Source organism: Panicum virgatum, chromosome 5K (assembly GCF_016808335.1).
Source record: "Panicum virgatum strain AP13 chromosome 5K, P.virgatum_v5, whole genome shotgun sequence".
NCBI classification, from domain to species: domain Eukaryota; kingdom Viridiplantae; phylum Streptophyta; class Magnoliopsida; order Poales; family Poaceae; genus Panicum; species Panicum virgatum.
In genome coordinates this window covers 51255742-51271931 of record NC_053140.1, presented here as the reverse complement: position 1 = coordinate 51271931, position 16190 = coordinate 51255742, and the positions used below count along the sequence as shown (strand labels likewise).

At 49.2% G+C, this 16190-nt stretch overlaps 3 protein-coding genes and 1 pseudogene across 6 annotated transcripts; 2 read left to right on the top strand and 2 right to left on the bottom strand.

Annotated features, from left to right (window-relative positions):
* Nucleotides 1–343: 343 nt before the first annotated feature.
* LOC120708328 (pentatricopeptide repeat-containing protein At1g61870, mitochondrial-like) lies at nt 344–3868 on the bottom strand. Of its 4 annotated transcripts, none has more exons than XR_005689335.1 (3): nt 2643–3868; nt 2342–2402; nt 800–937 (listed from the first exon to the last, which is right to left on the bottom strand). XR_005689335.1 is itself a non-coding variant. In XM_039993535.1 (2 exons), exon 1 carries the CDS (start codon nt 3849–3851, stop codon nt 2667–2669), a length of 1185 nt encoding a protein of 394 aa, XP_039849469.1. In that variant the 5' UTR covers nt 3852–3868; the 3' UTR covers nt 344–681; nt 2643–2666. The 4 variants fall into 4 exon arrangements, 2 of the variants coding, with proteins under 2 accessions (XP_039849469.1, XP_039849468.1); XR_005689334.1 differs by having other exon boundaries at nt 2342–2369; XM_039993535.1 differs by lacking the exons at nt 800–937; nt 2342–2402 and adding an exon at nt 344–681.
* Nucleotides 3869–6618: 2750 nt separating this feature from the next.
* On the top strand, nt 6619–8953 carry LOC120708326 (annotated as a pseudogene).
* A 274-nt stretch (nt 8954–9227) lies between these two features.
* LOC120708327 (probable serine/threonine-protein kinase PBL23) lies at nt 9228–11124 on the bottom strand. Its single transcript, XM_039993533.1, has 3 exons — nt 10712–11124; nt 9842–10605; nt 9228–9732 (listed from the first exon to the last, which is right to left on the bottom strand). The coding sequence occupies exons 1-3, from the start codon at nt 10992–10994 to the stop codon at nt 9403–9405; spliced, it is 1377 nt and encodes a 458-aa protein (XP_039849467.1). The 5' UTR covers nt 10995–11124; the 3' UTR covers nt 9228–9402.
* A 389-nt stretch (nt 11125–11513) lies between these two features.
* Nucleotides 11514–14966, top strand: LOC120708329 (CDP-diacylglycerol--glycerol-3-phosphate 3-phosphatidyltransferase 1, chloroplastic-like). The gene is made up of 8 exons (XM_039993536.1): nt 11514–12077; nt 13179–13245; nt 13324–13398; nt 13483–13534; nt 13670–13755; nt 13830–13904; nt 13984–14078; nt 14417–14966. Exons 1-8 carry the CDS (start codon nt 11614–11616, stop codon nt 14496–14498), a joined length of 996 nt encoding a protein of 331 aa, XP_039849470.1. The 5' UTR covers nt 11514–11613; the 3' UTR covers nt 14499–14966.
* Nucleotides 14967–16190: the final 1224 nt, after the last annotated feature.

The following is a 16190-nucleotide window of genomic DNA, read 5'->3' as shown; positions in this document are numbered from 1 at the left end:
CCTCTCTGCACCTCTCCCCTTGCACGGAGAGATTGGTTTGCACCTGATATGTTTTTTTTTTGAAATGTGGCTCAACTTTGCATGCTATTCAGCCAGCCCGAGTCTCCACTCTGGGAAATTATCGAGATCGCCACCAGAGACTCGCTGCGGCGAGGTCGAGGGCGCCTTCGGAGGATCTCGACGCGTCACCGTGACGCTGGTGCCGGTGATAGCCTGAGGATATTTCTACAGCATGAGCAAGCTGCTGTTACGTTGCCGATTTTCCGGAGAATGCTTGTGTATTCCTTGCGCATAGTGAGAAACGTAATGAAATAATGTCTGCTTGTGCTATGGAATCATTAGGTTTGAGTGAAAAAAACAAGCTTAATAATTCTGGTTTGCCTCGGGCACTTGCAGTACAGTAGTATTCAGATAGTGGATACTAGCTGGGATGCTCCAAATTTCTTAACAGTCACATAACAATATGGTCCCTAGTAAATTTCGCATTCATGTACGAATTGAGCCATCTCCTGCTTGCCATTCTGAGCATCAATTGGATTACTCCCTAAACTCAAAATTAGAATGCAGCATCTGATACTGTGATAGGTGGAAGTTTGTAAGCGTAGCACACACGCAGCCCATATTGCCAGCATCAGCTCAAATTACTCGCGTCCTACATTTCTCATCCTTGCTGAGATACAGCTACAACACAAAGGGCGAAACCAAGAGGTTCGTTAGTCCCCGAAAAGTCTAGCATCTCAAAAAAAAAAAACTTGCATTAGCTTTCCACAATCCCTTCAAATGCCTGGGAAACATTATCGCTACAGCTGCATTAACATATTTCGCATTAATGTGAAACTGTGTCCAGAACAAAGATCCATATGCTCAGAACAGCTGATCAAATATTGTCGCAGTCCCAGCCACCAAAATAACAATGTCTTCAGCACAGGGAAACATTCTGAAAAAAGAAATGTTGAACAACGGGAAAAGAAACATGTTTCAGAGACCCTTGGGTAGAAGAACCAATGCACTAGCAAACAACCAAATATATAAAACTAAGTTTCGGGAAAAAACCAAGTTTGCATCACATAATTGAAGTTGGCCAAGCCCAGTATAGCCAGATCAACAAACAATAACGTTAACCCAAATCTAGCTAACTTAACAAAGACAAGCATAAACATCTGATTTTGAAACAAGAGCTATGAGGGAACGACAACTGCCTAATTTGATTTGAGCTGGTGCAGTAAAAGCCTAACCAAGTTTTCTTCATGAAGATTTCAAACGAAAAAATCCTGAAAATAATTTAACCTGGTTGATTTGGTTCAAGTTTCATTGGTGTTCATGAATGATATTAAGAAAGAAATCATTCTAAAGAAAAAAAGGAGAAAGATCAGATGATTACACCATCATGAACCCATCTTCTACTTGATGAAACAATAGTATAAGGAACCCTGTTATTATTTTGCTACAATCAAAAGCAGATGCACAGATCCACTTGCTTGAGATTTGTATAGATACCTCGGATAACAGGGTTGAGATAGTTTGGCCTTAAAAGGTTATAAGACATACTCCCTCCAATCACAAATAAGTGATGTTTTGGGTCATCTTAAGTAGATGATGATATTGAGTAAATTTGTCGCAAAATGTAGTTCCAGAAAAGCATGCTTTTGCTATGTTTGATAAATATTTTGCAAAGAAAAGAATTAGTCAAAGTTGTATTTTGGATACACCGTCGATAGCCCAAACATCACTTGTTTCTAACTAGATGGAGTTAAATGCTGAAAAAATTAAAATATACCAAGTCACTTTCATTGTTCTCAAGGCGGTAAGGCGGACGCCTAGCAAGGTGGGGCGGCTGGACGCCTAGGCGAAGCAAGGCGGGCGCCTAGGCGAGCAAGGCGGGCGCCTAGGCGAGCAAGGCGCAAATCGGTGGACGGCGCCTGGACGCCTAGGCGTCGCCTAGGCGACGCCTTGAGAACAATGGTCACTTTACAATACAATGGTTTAATGGAAAACATATTCATAAAAAAAAAGGTCCAACTATCTGTTGATTTTATCTCCCCTAGCGAAAAGCCTATGTTCTTAAAGAAACTATAGCAGCTACATGATTATGTATAATCCACATGATTTTAACTAAATTTATATGTATCATGAGTAGTGGCCACATCACTATAGCAGTTACATCATGGAAGCAATCAACATATGAGTAACAAGTATCTGTTTATGTTTGGACATTAAAAGTTTGAAACACCAAACGGAATGGACAATAGGGCACTCAGGCTAAGATCAAGAGATACAGATAGTGTCATAATGCAGTTCCCGTATTACTTTTATCCACATTATAAAAGGAAAAAAAATCTACCTTGCAGAACTCACGATGTACAAGAGCCCTACAGAAAGATATGACTTTGGCATCACTTGAACTGAAATTTATATCACAAATTCTCAGAAATAAGAGAGCGTGTAACAATTCATTGTCAGCATTGTATATCATATTCATATAATGGATGAGGGAAATAACATCCATGTGCACAGGCAGATTAAAAAAGACAATTAAGATATCCATAGCATCAGCATTATTCATTTTAAAGTACCAAAACAAGAAAAGCAAACTCTCCATCTAACTTCATTTTGTCATGTATCCCAACAGCAAAAAATAATACCTGAGAGACCATAGATCTCTTACTCTATTGAGGCAATGCCTCCTCCACCTCCTTCCACCCATCAGTTTTATCCGGGAACTTCTCCTTCATCTTCTCAATGATCCCCTTTGCCTCGTCGATCTTTGAGCTCCCAGCAAGCCCATTCACAAGCATCTTCATGGTCGAGAAGCATGGCACCAAATTCTTAGGTGCTATCTCATTGTATACTCCAAGCGCAGTATCAAAATCACCACCCTTACAAAGGAAATGAATGAACATATAATATAAGTTGCAATCCCCAACAAACCGCTTCATTCCCATCTCCTTGTACAGCCGCTTTGCTTCTTCCAAATCCCCCTCCTTACAGAATCCATAAACCAAATGGCTGTAAGTAACCCAGCTTGGCTTTGTACCCTTCTTCACCATCTCATTCAATAATGCCTTCGCCTCACCACTCCGACCGAGTTTGCACAGACTTTGCACCCTTACATTGTACACTTGAAGTGTCTCGCCACACCCATGCTTCTTCATGAGCTCTATCACCTTCCCAACGTCATCAAACCGCTCCTCCTTGTAGAAACCAGCGAGAGCATTGGTAAACGTTGTGGCGTTGGGCTTCACACCCTGCTTGCACATCTCCTCGAACACCGAATAGAAGGACCTTATGGTACCGGACTCGGCGAAGGATTTGATGATGGTGTTGAAGGTCTCGGTGTTGGGCTTCACGCCATGGGCGTCCGGGAATGTCTGGAAGATGCGGGCGGCCTCCGTGTGGCTCCCGGAGACGATGCACGCGAAGATGAGGGCGTTGAGGGAGCGTGTGGAGGGCGAGGACTGGAAAGTGGAAATGGCATCAGGGAGGAGGCCGGCCTGGCCGAAGAGCACGATGGCATGGGGCGCGTGGCGCGGGGTGAGGACGGTGGAAGCGAGGTCGCGGAGGGTGTCCGGGGCTGAGGAGAGCTTCGATGCGGCGAGCGACAGCGCGACGCGGTCGATGTGGACCTCCGGGGAGAGCGCGGCGGCGCGGCAGATGGAGAGGATCTGGTCGGGGGGCGGCGGCGGGGAGGACTTGAGGAGGGAGATGGCGAGGCGGGTCTTCTGCGCCGAGGTGAGGGGGGTGCTCGGGGAGGACGGGTTGAGGATGGAGCCCGGGGTGGGGGGCGGGGCGGTGGCGGAAGCGGCGGCCGTGGAGAGGCGGCGGCGCAGGAGGTGGCGAACGGCGGCGGCCATGGCGGCGTCGGGTTTAGGGTTTAGAATTGGGGAGAGTGATCAAACACTAGTGTGAGTTGAATCTCTTTCTGAGTTTCTCGTTTGCGTTCGGGCCCACAAGTCAGTGTCAGTTCAGTGATCCTTGTCCCCCTTCTCTTCTAGCGCTCCCAAATGGCCAAATGTACAGTGATTCCCAATAAAAAGAATACAGCTATCGGTGGCAAATTTCGGATGCGGTCATCCAACGCTCAGTTTATTCAAACGCTAATGGGTGAAAATGCTAAAGTATCAAATAAAAATGTTAATAGTATAGGCTAAAATTTAGTTTGGATTTAAAAAATTTAGCAATGATTTGAGTATAGATGCTAAAATTTAGCATCCATCCCACCAAATTGTTTGAAAAATAGCCTCATCAACGGCAGGCTGTCATGCGCGGCGGATTGTGCTTCGTGCTGCTTTGCCTGTGCCGGCCGAGCGACTGCGGAGAGCCGGAGACAGGAGGCAGGAGATGTTGATGGTGACGAGAAATTTCGATATTTGACATCGAATTCGCACGCCTCACTGATTTTGACATCCAATTCGCAAGCCTTTTGAAATATAACACTCCGGTTGCGAATTGTTTCGATTTGATGGATTTCTTCTCCATTTCTTGATTTTGAGATTTTCATTTTTGTTTTAATTTTACAATGCACCTGAACTGACCGTTTTGCCCCTGATGGATCGAATCAGTCTCCTGTCTCACCCAGGCCTCTCACGACTCACGAGCTCGGTCGTCCCTGTATGCTGTATCTTGCTATCTTCCCGTCGCGCCAGAAGCTCCGCGGTCACTGCCCCTTCGCTCCCATTGCCGTCTAAGCTCCTCGTCGTCGAGATCTTCTCGGTGTCCCACCTCGCCGCACGCGTTGCCGACTGCCGCGCCGAGATCGTCGTGCTCGTCGGGAGCCTGCTCCGCGGCAGCGTTGCGGCGACGCTCCGGCCCAGTCTCCTCAAGCTGGTGCTCAACGTCATGCTGCACGCAGTCACCGGGAAGCGGCTCATCGCGCCGACATGCGCAGGTTCCAGGAGAGCGTCGAGGAATCGTTCGCGGCGGGCAGGATGTGGCGCGCGGCGGCGCGTGGGCGGGGGAGCAAGCAGCGGCGCGGGCGCAGGAGAAAGCGGCGGCGCAGAGGGGAAAGCGGCGTGGGGTTTGGACCTCCGAGGGCCGGCAGAGGAAGTCAGCAGGGGAACAAGCAGGAGCCAGGAGGAAGCCGGCGATGGAGGAGGCCGGAGATAGAGAAGAAGAGACGAGCTAGACATGCAGGCGGCACAGTTCAATCGGATGGATAAGGTTGGGGTAAAATGGTTTGTTCATTTGAGTTGTAAACTGGAAACGAAAAAAAAATAGAGAAACTAGGAAAAGAGGATGAAATCCCATGGATCGAAAGAATTCGCAGTCGGAGTGTTATATTTCGAAAGGTTTGCGAATTAGATGTCAAAAACAGTGAGATGTGCGAATTCGATGTCAAATATCGAAATCTCTCGATGGTGACTGGGGAGTGCTCCTAAACTTGGCTAGTTGGCTTAAAACATGGAATCGCGGTGACCCTCTTCTGGTTCTGGTCCATACAGGAAAGAGGAAATTGACCTATGGACTGAAGATGTAGAGGGAGCAGATTTCGCATGGTATTTTGTCTATTTGAGTTACCTGGTCTGTCGCCCTTATCATTCAGCTAGTTTTGTGGCATCCACAGAAGAAGAGGGCAGCACATTTCGCATGGTAAATTTCCTGGTCTATCGCCACTTCATTCAGGTAGCTTTGTTTGTTCTATGACGGTAAACATGTACCATTAGTTCAAGTGCTGAGCATATTATTCTCTTACTAAATCAGAGCCTCATTTGTGAGCCAGTTAAACTTAGTTTACCCCTGACCAAGTGAGCAGTAAAGAAGAGTGGCCAGAATTTCACTTTAATTACATTAAGCTGCTTGAATTGACTTCACCAAGATTCGGTGGGAATTTGGGATTGGGGAGTCGTACTGTGAAGATCTTGCACATGGTCCATAGACGTACCAAAAATCGATCCTATAATAATAATAATAGCCATATGCAGCTTCTTGCGTGTATTTGTTCGTCCATGTCCATTTGTCTACTCGGTTGCCATTCAACCTTATCAATCTTGTACTATTTTAAGCAGGTTCAGTCAGTGATGGGATAGTAAAGTGTGTCAAGGGTTGTGCCTTTGAGCTGCAATCATGGACTTGGAAGAAATGAGTAAGTTCTACTCAATATGCCCAAATCGGTCTGTTCTTCAACTTTAACAATTACATTATATATTCTCGAAAATTTCAACGGTTGTAGAAGATTGAATATTTCTCGAGAACATGTAAAATACTTTCATGTCTTTGCATTAAGTATGAAGAAACTCGAAAAAGATGGTTCAGTTACAATATGCATTCTTCCCTCAACGAGCAGCAACCAAACTTGATAGTTGCCTAAACTACAACAGGGGTGACACCATAAATAAAAGGTATTTCATTTCCACCACATAACGCAGCATGTGATAGAAATTTAGTATTGGTACTTAGTGGTGCTACAAAGTAAGCTTGGTGGTGTTAGTACTTGGGCTCAGCCAGTTTGCTGTTGAAGTTTAAGAACTGCTGCTATGTTACCTTCCAATGTATTTTTTTTAAGAAAAAGAGGGTTATTCCCGTTTCATAAAAAAAAAGAAGAAGAATTCAAGACTCTTCTGAACAGCATGCATTCAGATTCGCTTCCAGCCACTTCACCGGGCATGGCTGCACCACAAGCTTAAACAGCACACTAGTTAAAATAACTATATCTGAGTCAAAATTGAGCATCGAAATTAGCACCCCATGCCTACCAAATCTTCAAAGTAAACGGGCACATCAACCAGAACCAAATCACGGAACAGCTAACAACATGCGCACGTCTTCCTCTCTCTCCCCCTCCCACACGCGCACGTCGGCACCTCGCGCCTCGACGGCGTCGCTCGCCGACGCAGTGACGTGCCGCGGAGCACAGCCAGCACCGGCGAGAGAGCTTTGAGCTTTTATACATAATAGCATCATCTCCCTAGCTGCCAATCCGTTGCACTACGAGCCTACGAGGTAAACGGCCATCGGCCATGGCCTCGCTGTCCCAGTTGATCGCTAAGCCTGTCACCTTCCCTCCACGCTCTTCGAGAACGAGCTCCGGCATTAGGCCTCGCCGCGCCACCGTCCAGCGCGTCTGGTGTGCATCGTCGAGACGCGAACGCTCGCGCTCGGAGCCAGACGCCCCAAAGCACGACCGCCGCGACGTCCTCCTCGGCCTCGGCGCGCTCGGCGCCAGCGCCAGCGCCACCCTGATGTCCGCGCGCCGCGCCGGCGCCGACCCCGTCGCGACGCCGGACATCTCCACCTGCGGCCCGGCGGACCTCCCGCAGGGCGCCAACGTGCTGACGTGCTGCCCGCCGCCGTCCAACGCGCTGCCGGTGGACTTCGCCCCGCCCGGCGCCGCGTCGTCCTCGCCGCTCCGCACGCGCCCCGCCGCGCACTCGGTCACCGCGGACTACGCCGCCAAGTTCAACGCCGGGATCGCGGCCATGAAGGCGCTCCCCGCCGACGACCCGCGCAGCTTCGCGGCGCAGGCGAGCGTGCACTGCGCCTACTGCGACGGGTCGTACAGCCCCGAGGGGTTCCCCGGGGCGGAGCTCCAGGTGCACAACTCGTGGCTCTTCTTCCCCTTCCACAGGTGCTACCTCTACTTCTTCGAGCGCATCCTGGGCAGCCTCATCGGCGACCCCGGCTTCGCCATCCCGTTCTGGAACTGGGACGCGCCGGACGGGATGCGCATGCCGGCCATGTACGCCGACCGGTCCTCGCAGCTGTTCGATCCGCGGCGTGACGGCCGGCACGCGCCGCCCAAGCTGATCGATCTCGACTACAACGGGAGGGAGCCGCGGTTCATTGACGACCAGCAGATCGATCACAACCTTCGGGTCATGTACCGTCAGGTAGGTGCACGTGTGGTTTGAAACTGATTTGATGATCAGATTTGCTGACGTGGAGGCACAATCAATCGATGGCCAGATGGTATCGCTGAGCCCGACGCCGTCGCTCTTCTTCGGCAGCGCGTACCGCGCCGGCGACTAGCCGAACCAGGGGCCGGGGCCGGTGGAGAACATCCCGCACGGCCCGGTGCACATCTGGTGCGGCGACCCGAGCCAGCCAGGGCGCGAGGACATGGGCAACTTCTACTCGGCCGGGAACGACCCGCTCTTCTACGCGCACCACGCCAACATCGACCGCATGTGGTCCGTGTGGAAGGGCCTCGACGCGCGGCGCCACACCGACCTCGCCGACCCGGACTGGCTCGACGCCTCCTTCCTCTTCTACGACGAGACCCCCAAGCTCGTGCGCATCCGCGTGCGCGACGTGCTCGACACCGGCGCGCTGGGGTACCGGTACCAGGACGTGCCGCTGCCGTGGACGGCGGCCAGGCCGACCGTGACGGCGGCGTCGGCGACGACGCGGAGGGCGGACTCGCTCCTGACGCCCGCGGCGCAGGCCGCCGGCGGCGCCAAGAAGGCGGGCAAGTTCCCGATCACGCTGGACGAGGCGGCGAGCGTGGCGGTGAGGAGGCCCGTCGCGGCAAAGAGGAGCGAGGCGGAAAAGGCGTCAAGGGAGGAGGTGCTCGTCATCGACGGCATCGAGGTGGACAGGGACGTGGCCGCCAAGTTCGACGTGTTCGTCAACGCCGAGGACCACGCCGCGGTGGGCTCCGGCGGGCGGGAGCTGGCGGGGAGCTTCGTGAACGTGCCGCACCGGCACGGGCACGGGCACGGCAAGAAGGGGAGAGGGATCAAGACCACGCTGCGGCTCGCGCTGAACGAGCAGCTCGAGGACCTCAAGGCCGAGGGTGACGAGAACGTGGAGGTGACCCTCGTGCCGCGGCAAGGCAAGGGCAAGGTGAAGGTGGGAGGCGTCAGGATTGAGCTCATGCATTGATGATCGGTCTCCTGCTTCCCTCGCTCTAGCTTTTGACAACAAAATGCCTGGAAATTTCATTTCCCTCCGAATGATTTCAATAAGCAGAGTTACAGGAGGCATTTGCTTGCGACTTGTGAATTGTGATGCGTCTGCCTTTGCTTCGGCATTCCTGAATTTGTACGAAACTGTGCAAGTGTACATGCTAGTTCGTGGTGTCTGACACCATCAGGGGCGGAGCCAGGAAGTTGATTTTTTCATTATTAGAGGGGCCAACCATATAAAGTTATATAAAAATTTAATCAAAATTTAAATTTCTAATGTAAATTTGGGGATCATGGGGGCCAGGCCCCTGTCCCCCCTGTCTCCACCCCTGGACACCATAGATCATCGCTGCGTCATGAGTGATTTTTGTGTCTGACAGAGTGACAGTTAGCTCAACTTGATGCTGCATTGCTGCTGAAAACCAGCATCAGTCAAGATTACTCCTTGAATGACGTTACATCCTGCCTACGTGGTGTACGTTACAAAAGAAGATTGGAGAGAGCAGACCGATGGCTCTGCAACCGCAACCCTCCCTTTAATTTAGTCCCCCCCTATAGATGGTCACCTCTGCATCATCTCGTGGCCCGCCCTTATCTCAGACGAAACCACGGCTGCGAGAGGAGGGCTGCGTCTCGTCTCCTTGGGTCTAGTCTCTCCTGCGCCCTTGTGCTCGGCGTCCGTGCCCTCCGGAGAAGGATAGTATGTCTGGTCGGCGAGAAACGAGAGCGCCGCGACCACGTCGCTGATCCCCGGCCGGCTGGCCGCCTCCTCCTGCAAGCACATGGACGCGACGGCGAGCGCCTGGTACAGACCCTTCACGGGGTACCTCCTGCCCAGCAACGGGTCAGCCAGCCTCATGAACCTCTTCTTGTCCCTCAACATAGGCCACGCCTGCACGTACGTTCGCAAAGGAAATTAATTAAAACGTCGATCATATCGGGCGGGCTCGATCGATCAGTAGCTGCGAGGCGTTTCAGGCGGAGAATGAAACTGAACTGACCCAGTGGACGAGGACCTGCTCCTCGGACGGCCTGTCGACGTCGATGGCGCGGCGGCCGGTGATGAGCTCGAGCAGCACGACGCCGAAGCTGTAGATGTCGGACATCTTGGTGAGCTTGCCGGTCATGGCGTACTCGGGGGCGCAGTAGCCGTAGGTGCCCATGACCCTGGTGCTGACGTGGCTCTGGTCGCCCATGGGCCCCAGCTTGGCGAGCCCGAAGTCGGAGAGCTTGGCGTTGAAGTCCCTGTCCAGGAGGATGTTGGACGCCTTGAGGTCGCGGTAGATCACCGGCGGGTTGGCCACCTCGTGCAGGTACTCGATGCCCTTGGCCGCGCCCACCGCGATCTGCATCCGCGTGTGCCACGGCAGAGGCTTCCAGTTCGGGGGCAGGTCCAGGAGATGGTCCTCCAGGGAACCCTTGGGCATGTACTCGTACACCAGGATCCGCTGGTTGGAGTCGGTGCAGTAGCCCAGCAGCCTGACCAGGTTGGGGTGGTGCAGGAGGCTCAGCATCAGCACCTCCACCAGGAACTCGCGGTTGCCCTGGAACCCGTCCCTGTCCAGCTGCTTCACGGCGATGACCTCCTTGGTGTCCGGGAGCCGGCCTTTGTACACCCGCCCGAAGCCGCCTTCTCCGAGCAGGTTCTTCTCGCTGAACCCCTCGGTCGCGGCGCTCAGCTGCTTGAACTTGAGCGCCCGGCTCGGCATGTTCTGGTTCCCTCCCCGTAGGGTCTCCTCCGCCGCATTCCCGTTCTTGGAAACGTCTGCAGCAGAGCACACAGCACCGGCACGCATAGCGTTAGCCATCGTCCCTGCGTGAGGCTGACCACCTGAAAATAGCAGATCGAGATCGTCGATCGTCTTAGATACCCGGGTTAACCGAAACGTTGTTCACGAGATCCGCCATGTCGTCGCCCTCCTTCTTCGCCTTCTTCTTCTTCTTCCTCCAGAACCTCCGCTTCCTCCACCTCTTCTTCTTGCTATCCGGCGAGGAAGGCGGCGACGGCGCCTGCGCCGGCGCGGACGTGGATGCCTCTTCCTTGCCGCGGACACCACGCGCGGCGTCGGACGGCGCGCCGCAGCACGCGCCCGCGCTGCGGAGGAGCTTCTTGCCGTTGCTGCATCTCTTGGCCGCCGACGAGAGCATTCCCATAGCGGGATCGACGCGAGAGGGTGCGGGCACCCTCGGGTCGATCCGCGCGGGGAGGGTGGCCGGATTTCTTGGGGATACTTCTACATCGACGAGGCCCGGAACCTGCGGACGGGAATCGTGCAGCTTCGTTCCTTTCCTGGAGGTGAGGTCAGGCTTGGGTGAGGCTGCAAGACACGAGCCAAATTTGGCAAATGCTCTTCGTTGCCCGTACCGGTGAGAACTGTCACCTAAATTTCGCACCTCTTCTCTTCACCTTCCTCATTCTCTTCCGCATCATAAAAAAAATTATATATAAAGTGACACCAGTGCAACATAAGCAGTCACACAGCCTGAGGGAGGTTACTGTTTTGCACTGTAACATTACCGTGTACCACGGTTGACCTGCACCAATGCTTTTACTGTAGCAGCAAATCTGGACTATCCAAGGAAAAAATGGACGGCCGAGATTGCGTGCAGTCCTATGTTGCAGTGGGGGAGGCCATCGCGCAAAAGCTACACGATCAAATTTTGCTTCCCCATCAAAACCCACCGAGTCCTGTCCAAACCCCCGTCGCAAGGTCTCCTCCTCCACTCCGACCGCCGGGGGCCGCTCCACTGCAATGCTCCGCGATCCACGGCCATGGCCTTCCTCAAGAACCTAAACCCTCTCATACGCAGGAGCACCACCCCGATCTCGAACCCCAGGCCGCTCCTCTCCCTCCACACCTTCCTCGCCTCGTCCTCCCCCACCACCATCACCCCCGCAGCCGCCCCCTTCGCCGGAGCGGCGCAGGCCCACGTCCCCGTCCGGTCGGGCGGCCCGCTGTTCCTCTCGTCGCCCCCATGGATGCTCTCGCAGTCCGCGACGCCGCTCACGGCCGCGGCTGCCGCCCTCCGCGACAAGCTCCGCAGGGCCCAGGCCCTCGCCGGCGGCCGCGCGCAGGCCGTCGCGGACGCCGTGCGGTGGGACCGCAGGCGGATCTCCGGGGGTGAGGCGGGGGCCGCGCCGTCGGCGGGGATTGTGGGAGGTGGAGGCGAGAGGTTTCTGAATGCGCCCAATTTGGTGTCGATTGGGCGCATGGTGTCAGGGCCGGTCATTGGATGGTGAGTGTTCATTCTGTGCTTGCTTTCAGCTAGAGCTGTACTGTTGATAGATTCGCTAGAGATTTCACTGTTTACAGTTGGACTGAAACTAAGAGAGTTCAAATCTGAAAACACATAAATAACCATGATCTATTGATTCTGAGCTTGCCTCTGTTCGGGGAACATCTCAGAATTTAATCGTTTCCTTCTACATCAATGGTATATAAGTATCATGATCTGAAACGGCAACAAATGCTCCTCAATGGCAATACAGACTGTTAAGCTTGTGTATGGCTTGTTTTAATGAATAAATTCCAATTGCCAGTTCCCTGATGTGTGCGACAAAGTTAATTTTGGATCTATGGATTAATATTTGTGTTTAGGAGGGTGTGAGAGGATGCAGGGAAACAATTTGAATCAGGATATTCTCTAAAGAAAATGGGCCAGGATACTTGCTAATGGTCACTAAGGCTTGCACACGTTGTCAAATGTTGGGGCATGAGGATTGGGGTGTTTTGGAGTTGAAGAATGTTGAATAAGTCAACCTTCCTTAATGTTACACATGGTCATATAGATTTATGCTTGAGTTTGAATGATCAAGTTTGCACATATCAAGAAGGAGCACTGAAGTTTTTTTTTTTGCATGTAAAGTGATGTTTCACAATGGAAATGAGACAGCATGCGTGTAAACATGTTGTAAGTTAGAATCAGGCATTCAGCTGCATCTTTTGCTTATTGCTTCAACCTAACTTGAATTCTTGAAGACATATTCTATTTGTAGAATCATCAATCTCTATGCTTAACTCATAACACCATATCTTTGTTAGCTTTTGTGTTCATCTACCAAATCTTTGTGAAAAATCTAATCAGTTCATTTTGTATGTTTGATGAGTTGCTTTCGATTTGGCATCCTTTCGTTGTAGGGTATCCTAGTATGCAAATATGCAATGCTGTTAAAAGGATATTCATCTTTAGTTTTGTTTTTCATTTCTTCTTTTTATTTTGATGAATTTGCATTTATGCTGTTGTCAGTGTTTTAACACGCCCTCTGTTCTATACTTTATTATTTTTCATTCTTCTACGAGGTCCTATCCTTGTTCTAATGAAGTCCATGTATTTTAGGATGATTGTGAACGAATGGTATCTTCCTGCCTTTGCCACATTGGCTGTCTCTGGTGCAAGTGATTGGGTAAGGATGGCATGTTTCAGTATCATGAAAATGCATTAGAGTTTTTCTCATTCCTTCAGTTCTTTTGTTTGAACACAGTTGGATGGCTTTTTAGCAAGGAAGATGGGCATCAATTCTGTCTTCGGGTCATATTTGGACCCTCTGGCTGATAAGGTATGAATCAACACTTAATAGCCTTATTATTTCTATATTATTTGTGCTGCTAAAATGATATGCAATATTTTTGGTGTTGCTTAGGTTTTGATTGGCTGTGTTGCTGTAGCTATGGTTCAAAACGATCTCTTACATCGTGAGTATATCAACGAGCAGTGTTTATTTTGTATCACAAACTTTCCTTAATAAAATAGCTCATATTTTTTTACTACCATAAAGGTTATGATTTTAGTTAATGTTTTAACTTGTACGCCACTTGTTTCGCTTGAAGCTGGTCTTGCCGGCCTGGTTGTCATGAGAGACTTGCTCCTTGTGGGTGGTGCTTTCTACAAACGGGCTTCTAGTCTGGGATGGAAGGTACTATTAGATGCGCAAGTATATTGTGGCAGGTTTAAAATTAAGCTGAATGTCCTTTACCATTCTTGTGCCAGTGGAACAGTTGGTCGGAATATGTTAACTTAGATGCGATTCATCGTGAAAAGGTTGAACCTCTGTTCATCAGCAAGGTATGGCTCTGTTCGCATAGCATTGATCTTGTAAGCTTCTTGACCTGTCTGGAAGCATGATAATAATTGTTGGTTGCAGGTGAACACAGTATTCCAATTAATGTTGGTTGCAGCTGCACTTCTTCAGCCTGAATTTGGCACAGATGAGACTCAGAATTACATTACACTCCTTAGGTGATTCCTTTTCCATATTCCAGCTGCTGTTTCTCTAGTCCCTGTCTCTTGGTGCTTGCATGCAATCTTACATTGCAATAAACTGATTGAACTATTTGGTTTACCCGGTACAACTAAGGAGTGGCTCTCGCATGAGCTTTTTGTTCAGTAAATCTGGTATATTCACAATTTCCCACTCACAATAAATACTGAAGCAGAAGAACACTTGAATATGGATACCTGACACTTGTTAAAAAGGTGTATCCACAGAAGTCTAATGAGCATTATGCTGAGGAAGCAATGTTTTTGTTTCATTTCGCGGTATTTTTTTTTGCTAAATTGTTTTTTTTTTGTTGCAGTTGGCTTGTAGCTACTACAACAATCACTTCCACGATAGGCTATGGGGTGAAATACTACCGGATCAAACCAAGGAGCCAATGATTGTTGCCACATGCACTTGTTTCATGGATGAATTTGCCGCTAATGAGGAGGACATGCATCCAGTAACAAACTGACATGTATCAGGCACGCACGGAGTGGCTATGCGAACTTCCCAATTTACAACTGCAAGATTGGATAAAGTGAAACATTTTGGGCAAAGATTGGATCAAGAAGTGAAGAACTGCCACATGAATGAATCAGCGCATTACTTGTACATTAGACCTTAGGCCTCTCTCAAGTAGCTGTTAAGTTTCTTGCTTACTACTTTCCCCTAGTTTCAGCCTAGAGCGCACATCAAAGCCAGTAGAACCTTTGCTTTTCTTTGGCCCGATAGACACATCAGTTCTGTTGCCGGTGTACATATATGCACTTCAAAATATTTGTACTGGCCATGGCGGAATGAGGTTGATAGGCGCTGTCCTGTTTCCAGATGTTTGCAAATTTGGTTAAAACATTTACGATGCAATGCATCCGTGTGTCGGCACAACTGTTGGCCTGAGTGGCTGAGTTTTTCTTTTCTTTGAAAGAAAGACCTGAGTTTTTCTTTTACCTCTGAAAGAACGGAAAATGTATTAGCATTCCTTGTGTTCCACCGTAGCTCCTCTGCTCCTGGATAGATGGAGTCTCGAAAATTGACATGCACGAATGTTGTACTCCCTCCGTTCCAAATTATAAGTCATTCTAAAATTTTTGGAGAATCAATTTTTTTTAAGTTTGATCAAATTTATATGATAAGATAATAATATTTATGATACCAATTAAGTATTATTAGATTCTTTGTTAGCTATATTTTCATAGTGCACTTATTTGATGTCATAAATTTTTATATTTCTCTCTATAATTTTGGTCAAATTTTGAGATGGTTTGATTCTTTAAAAATTTTGGAATGACTTATAATTTGAAACGGCTGGAGCATGTACTTAGAGATCGAGCCATCCGATGCTGTTGATGAAATGTGAATGCAGAAAAGTTGCACACGTTTCAAACCGTGATATATACTCGCCGATTTTGCTAAACTCTCCTCCAGTCCAGTCATAGGCTCATGGTTATGGACGTCTACACGATCAAACGATATGCTACTTACGATTCAAAAAAAAAATGACATGCTACTTAAACCATTGATTACAAGCGTGCAGTGGATGCGAAATATGACTGAATCTTAACATGGCGTAATTTTTAAACTACTCCATCCGTTCCAAAATGTAGGTCGTTTTAACTTTTCTAGATTCAAATATTTTGCTATGGGTCAACAATATTCTTCCTACAGTTTCATTGAAGTTTTAAAAATAGCGTAGCTAGATTTTAAAAAGTACTCCATCCGTTTCAAAATGTAGGTCGTTTTGGCTTTTTCAAATTTAAATATTTTGCTATGGATCTAGACATATGTTATATCTAGGTGCATAGCAAATAATATGAATTTGAAAAAACCAAAACAACCTACATTTTGAAACGGAGGGAGTACTTTTTAAAATCTAGCTACGCTATTTTTAAAACTTCAACGAAACTGTAGGAAGAATATTGTTGACCCAATTTTAACCACGTTTACAGCATGTGTCAATTGTAGTATGTGTTCTGTGTATGCAATATTTAGTGGTCTCTTTCACTCTTTTTATTGTGGACTTCGGCTTCTTTTGTCATAGCTCTTCAGAGCAGTGAAACTGTAAAAATAAAAATAAAATCTTCCAGATCGTC

Excerpts from the sequence above, each read along its gene's own strand:
- LOC120708328 (XM_039993535.1), bottom strand. The coding sequence starts at position 3,851 with ATGGCCGCCGCCGTTCGCCACCTCCTGCGCCGCCGCCTCTCCACGGCC.
- LOC120708327 (XM_039993533.1), bottom strand. The coding sequence starts at position 10,994 with ATGGGAATGCTCTCGTCGGCGGCCAAGAGATGCAGCAACGGCAAGAAG. Across the intron at positions 10,606-10,711 it reads CAACGTTTCGGTTAACCCGG|ACGTTTCCAAGAACGGGAAT; the intron begins GTATCTAAGACG and ends GCTCTGCTGCAG. Across the intron at positions 9,733-9,841 it reads AGCAGGTCCTCGTCCACTGG|GCGTGGCCTATGTTGAGGGA; the intron begins GTCAGTTCAGTT and ends ACGTACGTGCAG.
- LOC120708329 (XM_039993536.1), top strand. The coding sequence starts at position 11,614 with ATGGCCTTCCTCAAGAACCTAAACCCTCTCATACGCAGGAGCACCACC. Across the intron at positions 13,399-13,482 it reads TGGACCCTCTGGCTGATAAG|GTTTTGATTGGCTGTGTTGC; the intron begins GTATGAATCAAC and ends GGTGTTGCTTAG. Across the intron at positions 13,535-13,669 it reads TCAAAACGATCTCTTACATC|CTGGTCTTGCCGGCCTGGTT; the intron begins GTGAGTATATCA and ends TTTCGCTTGAAG.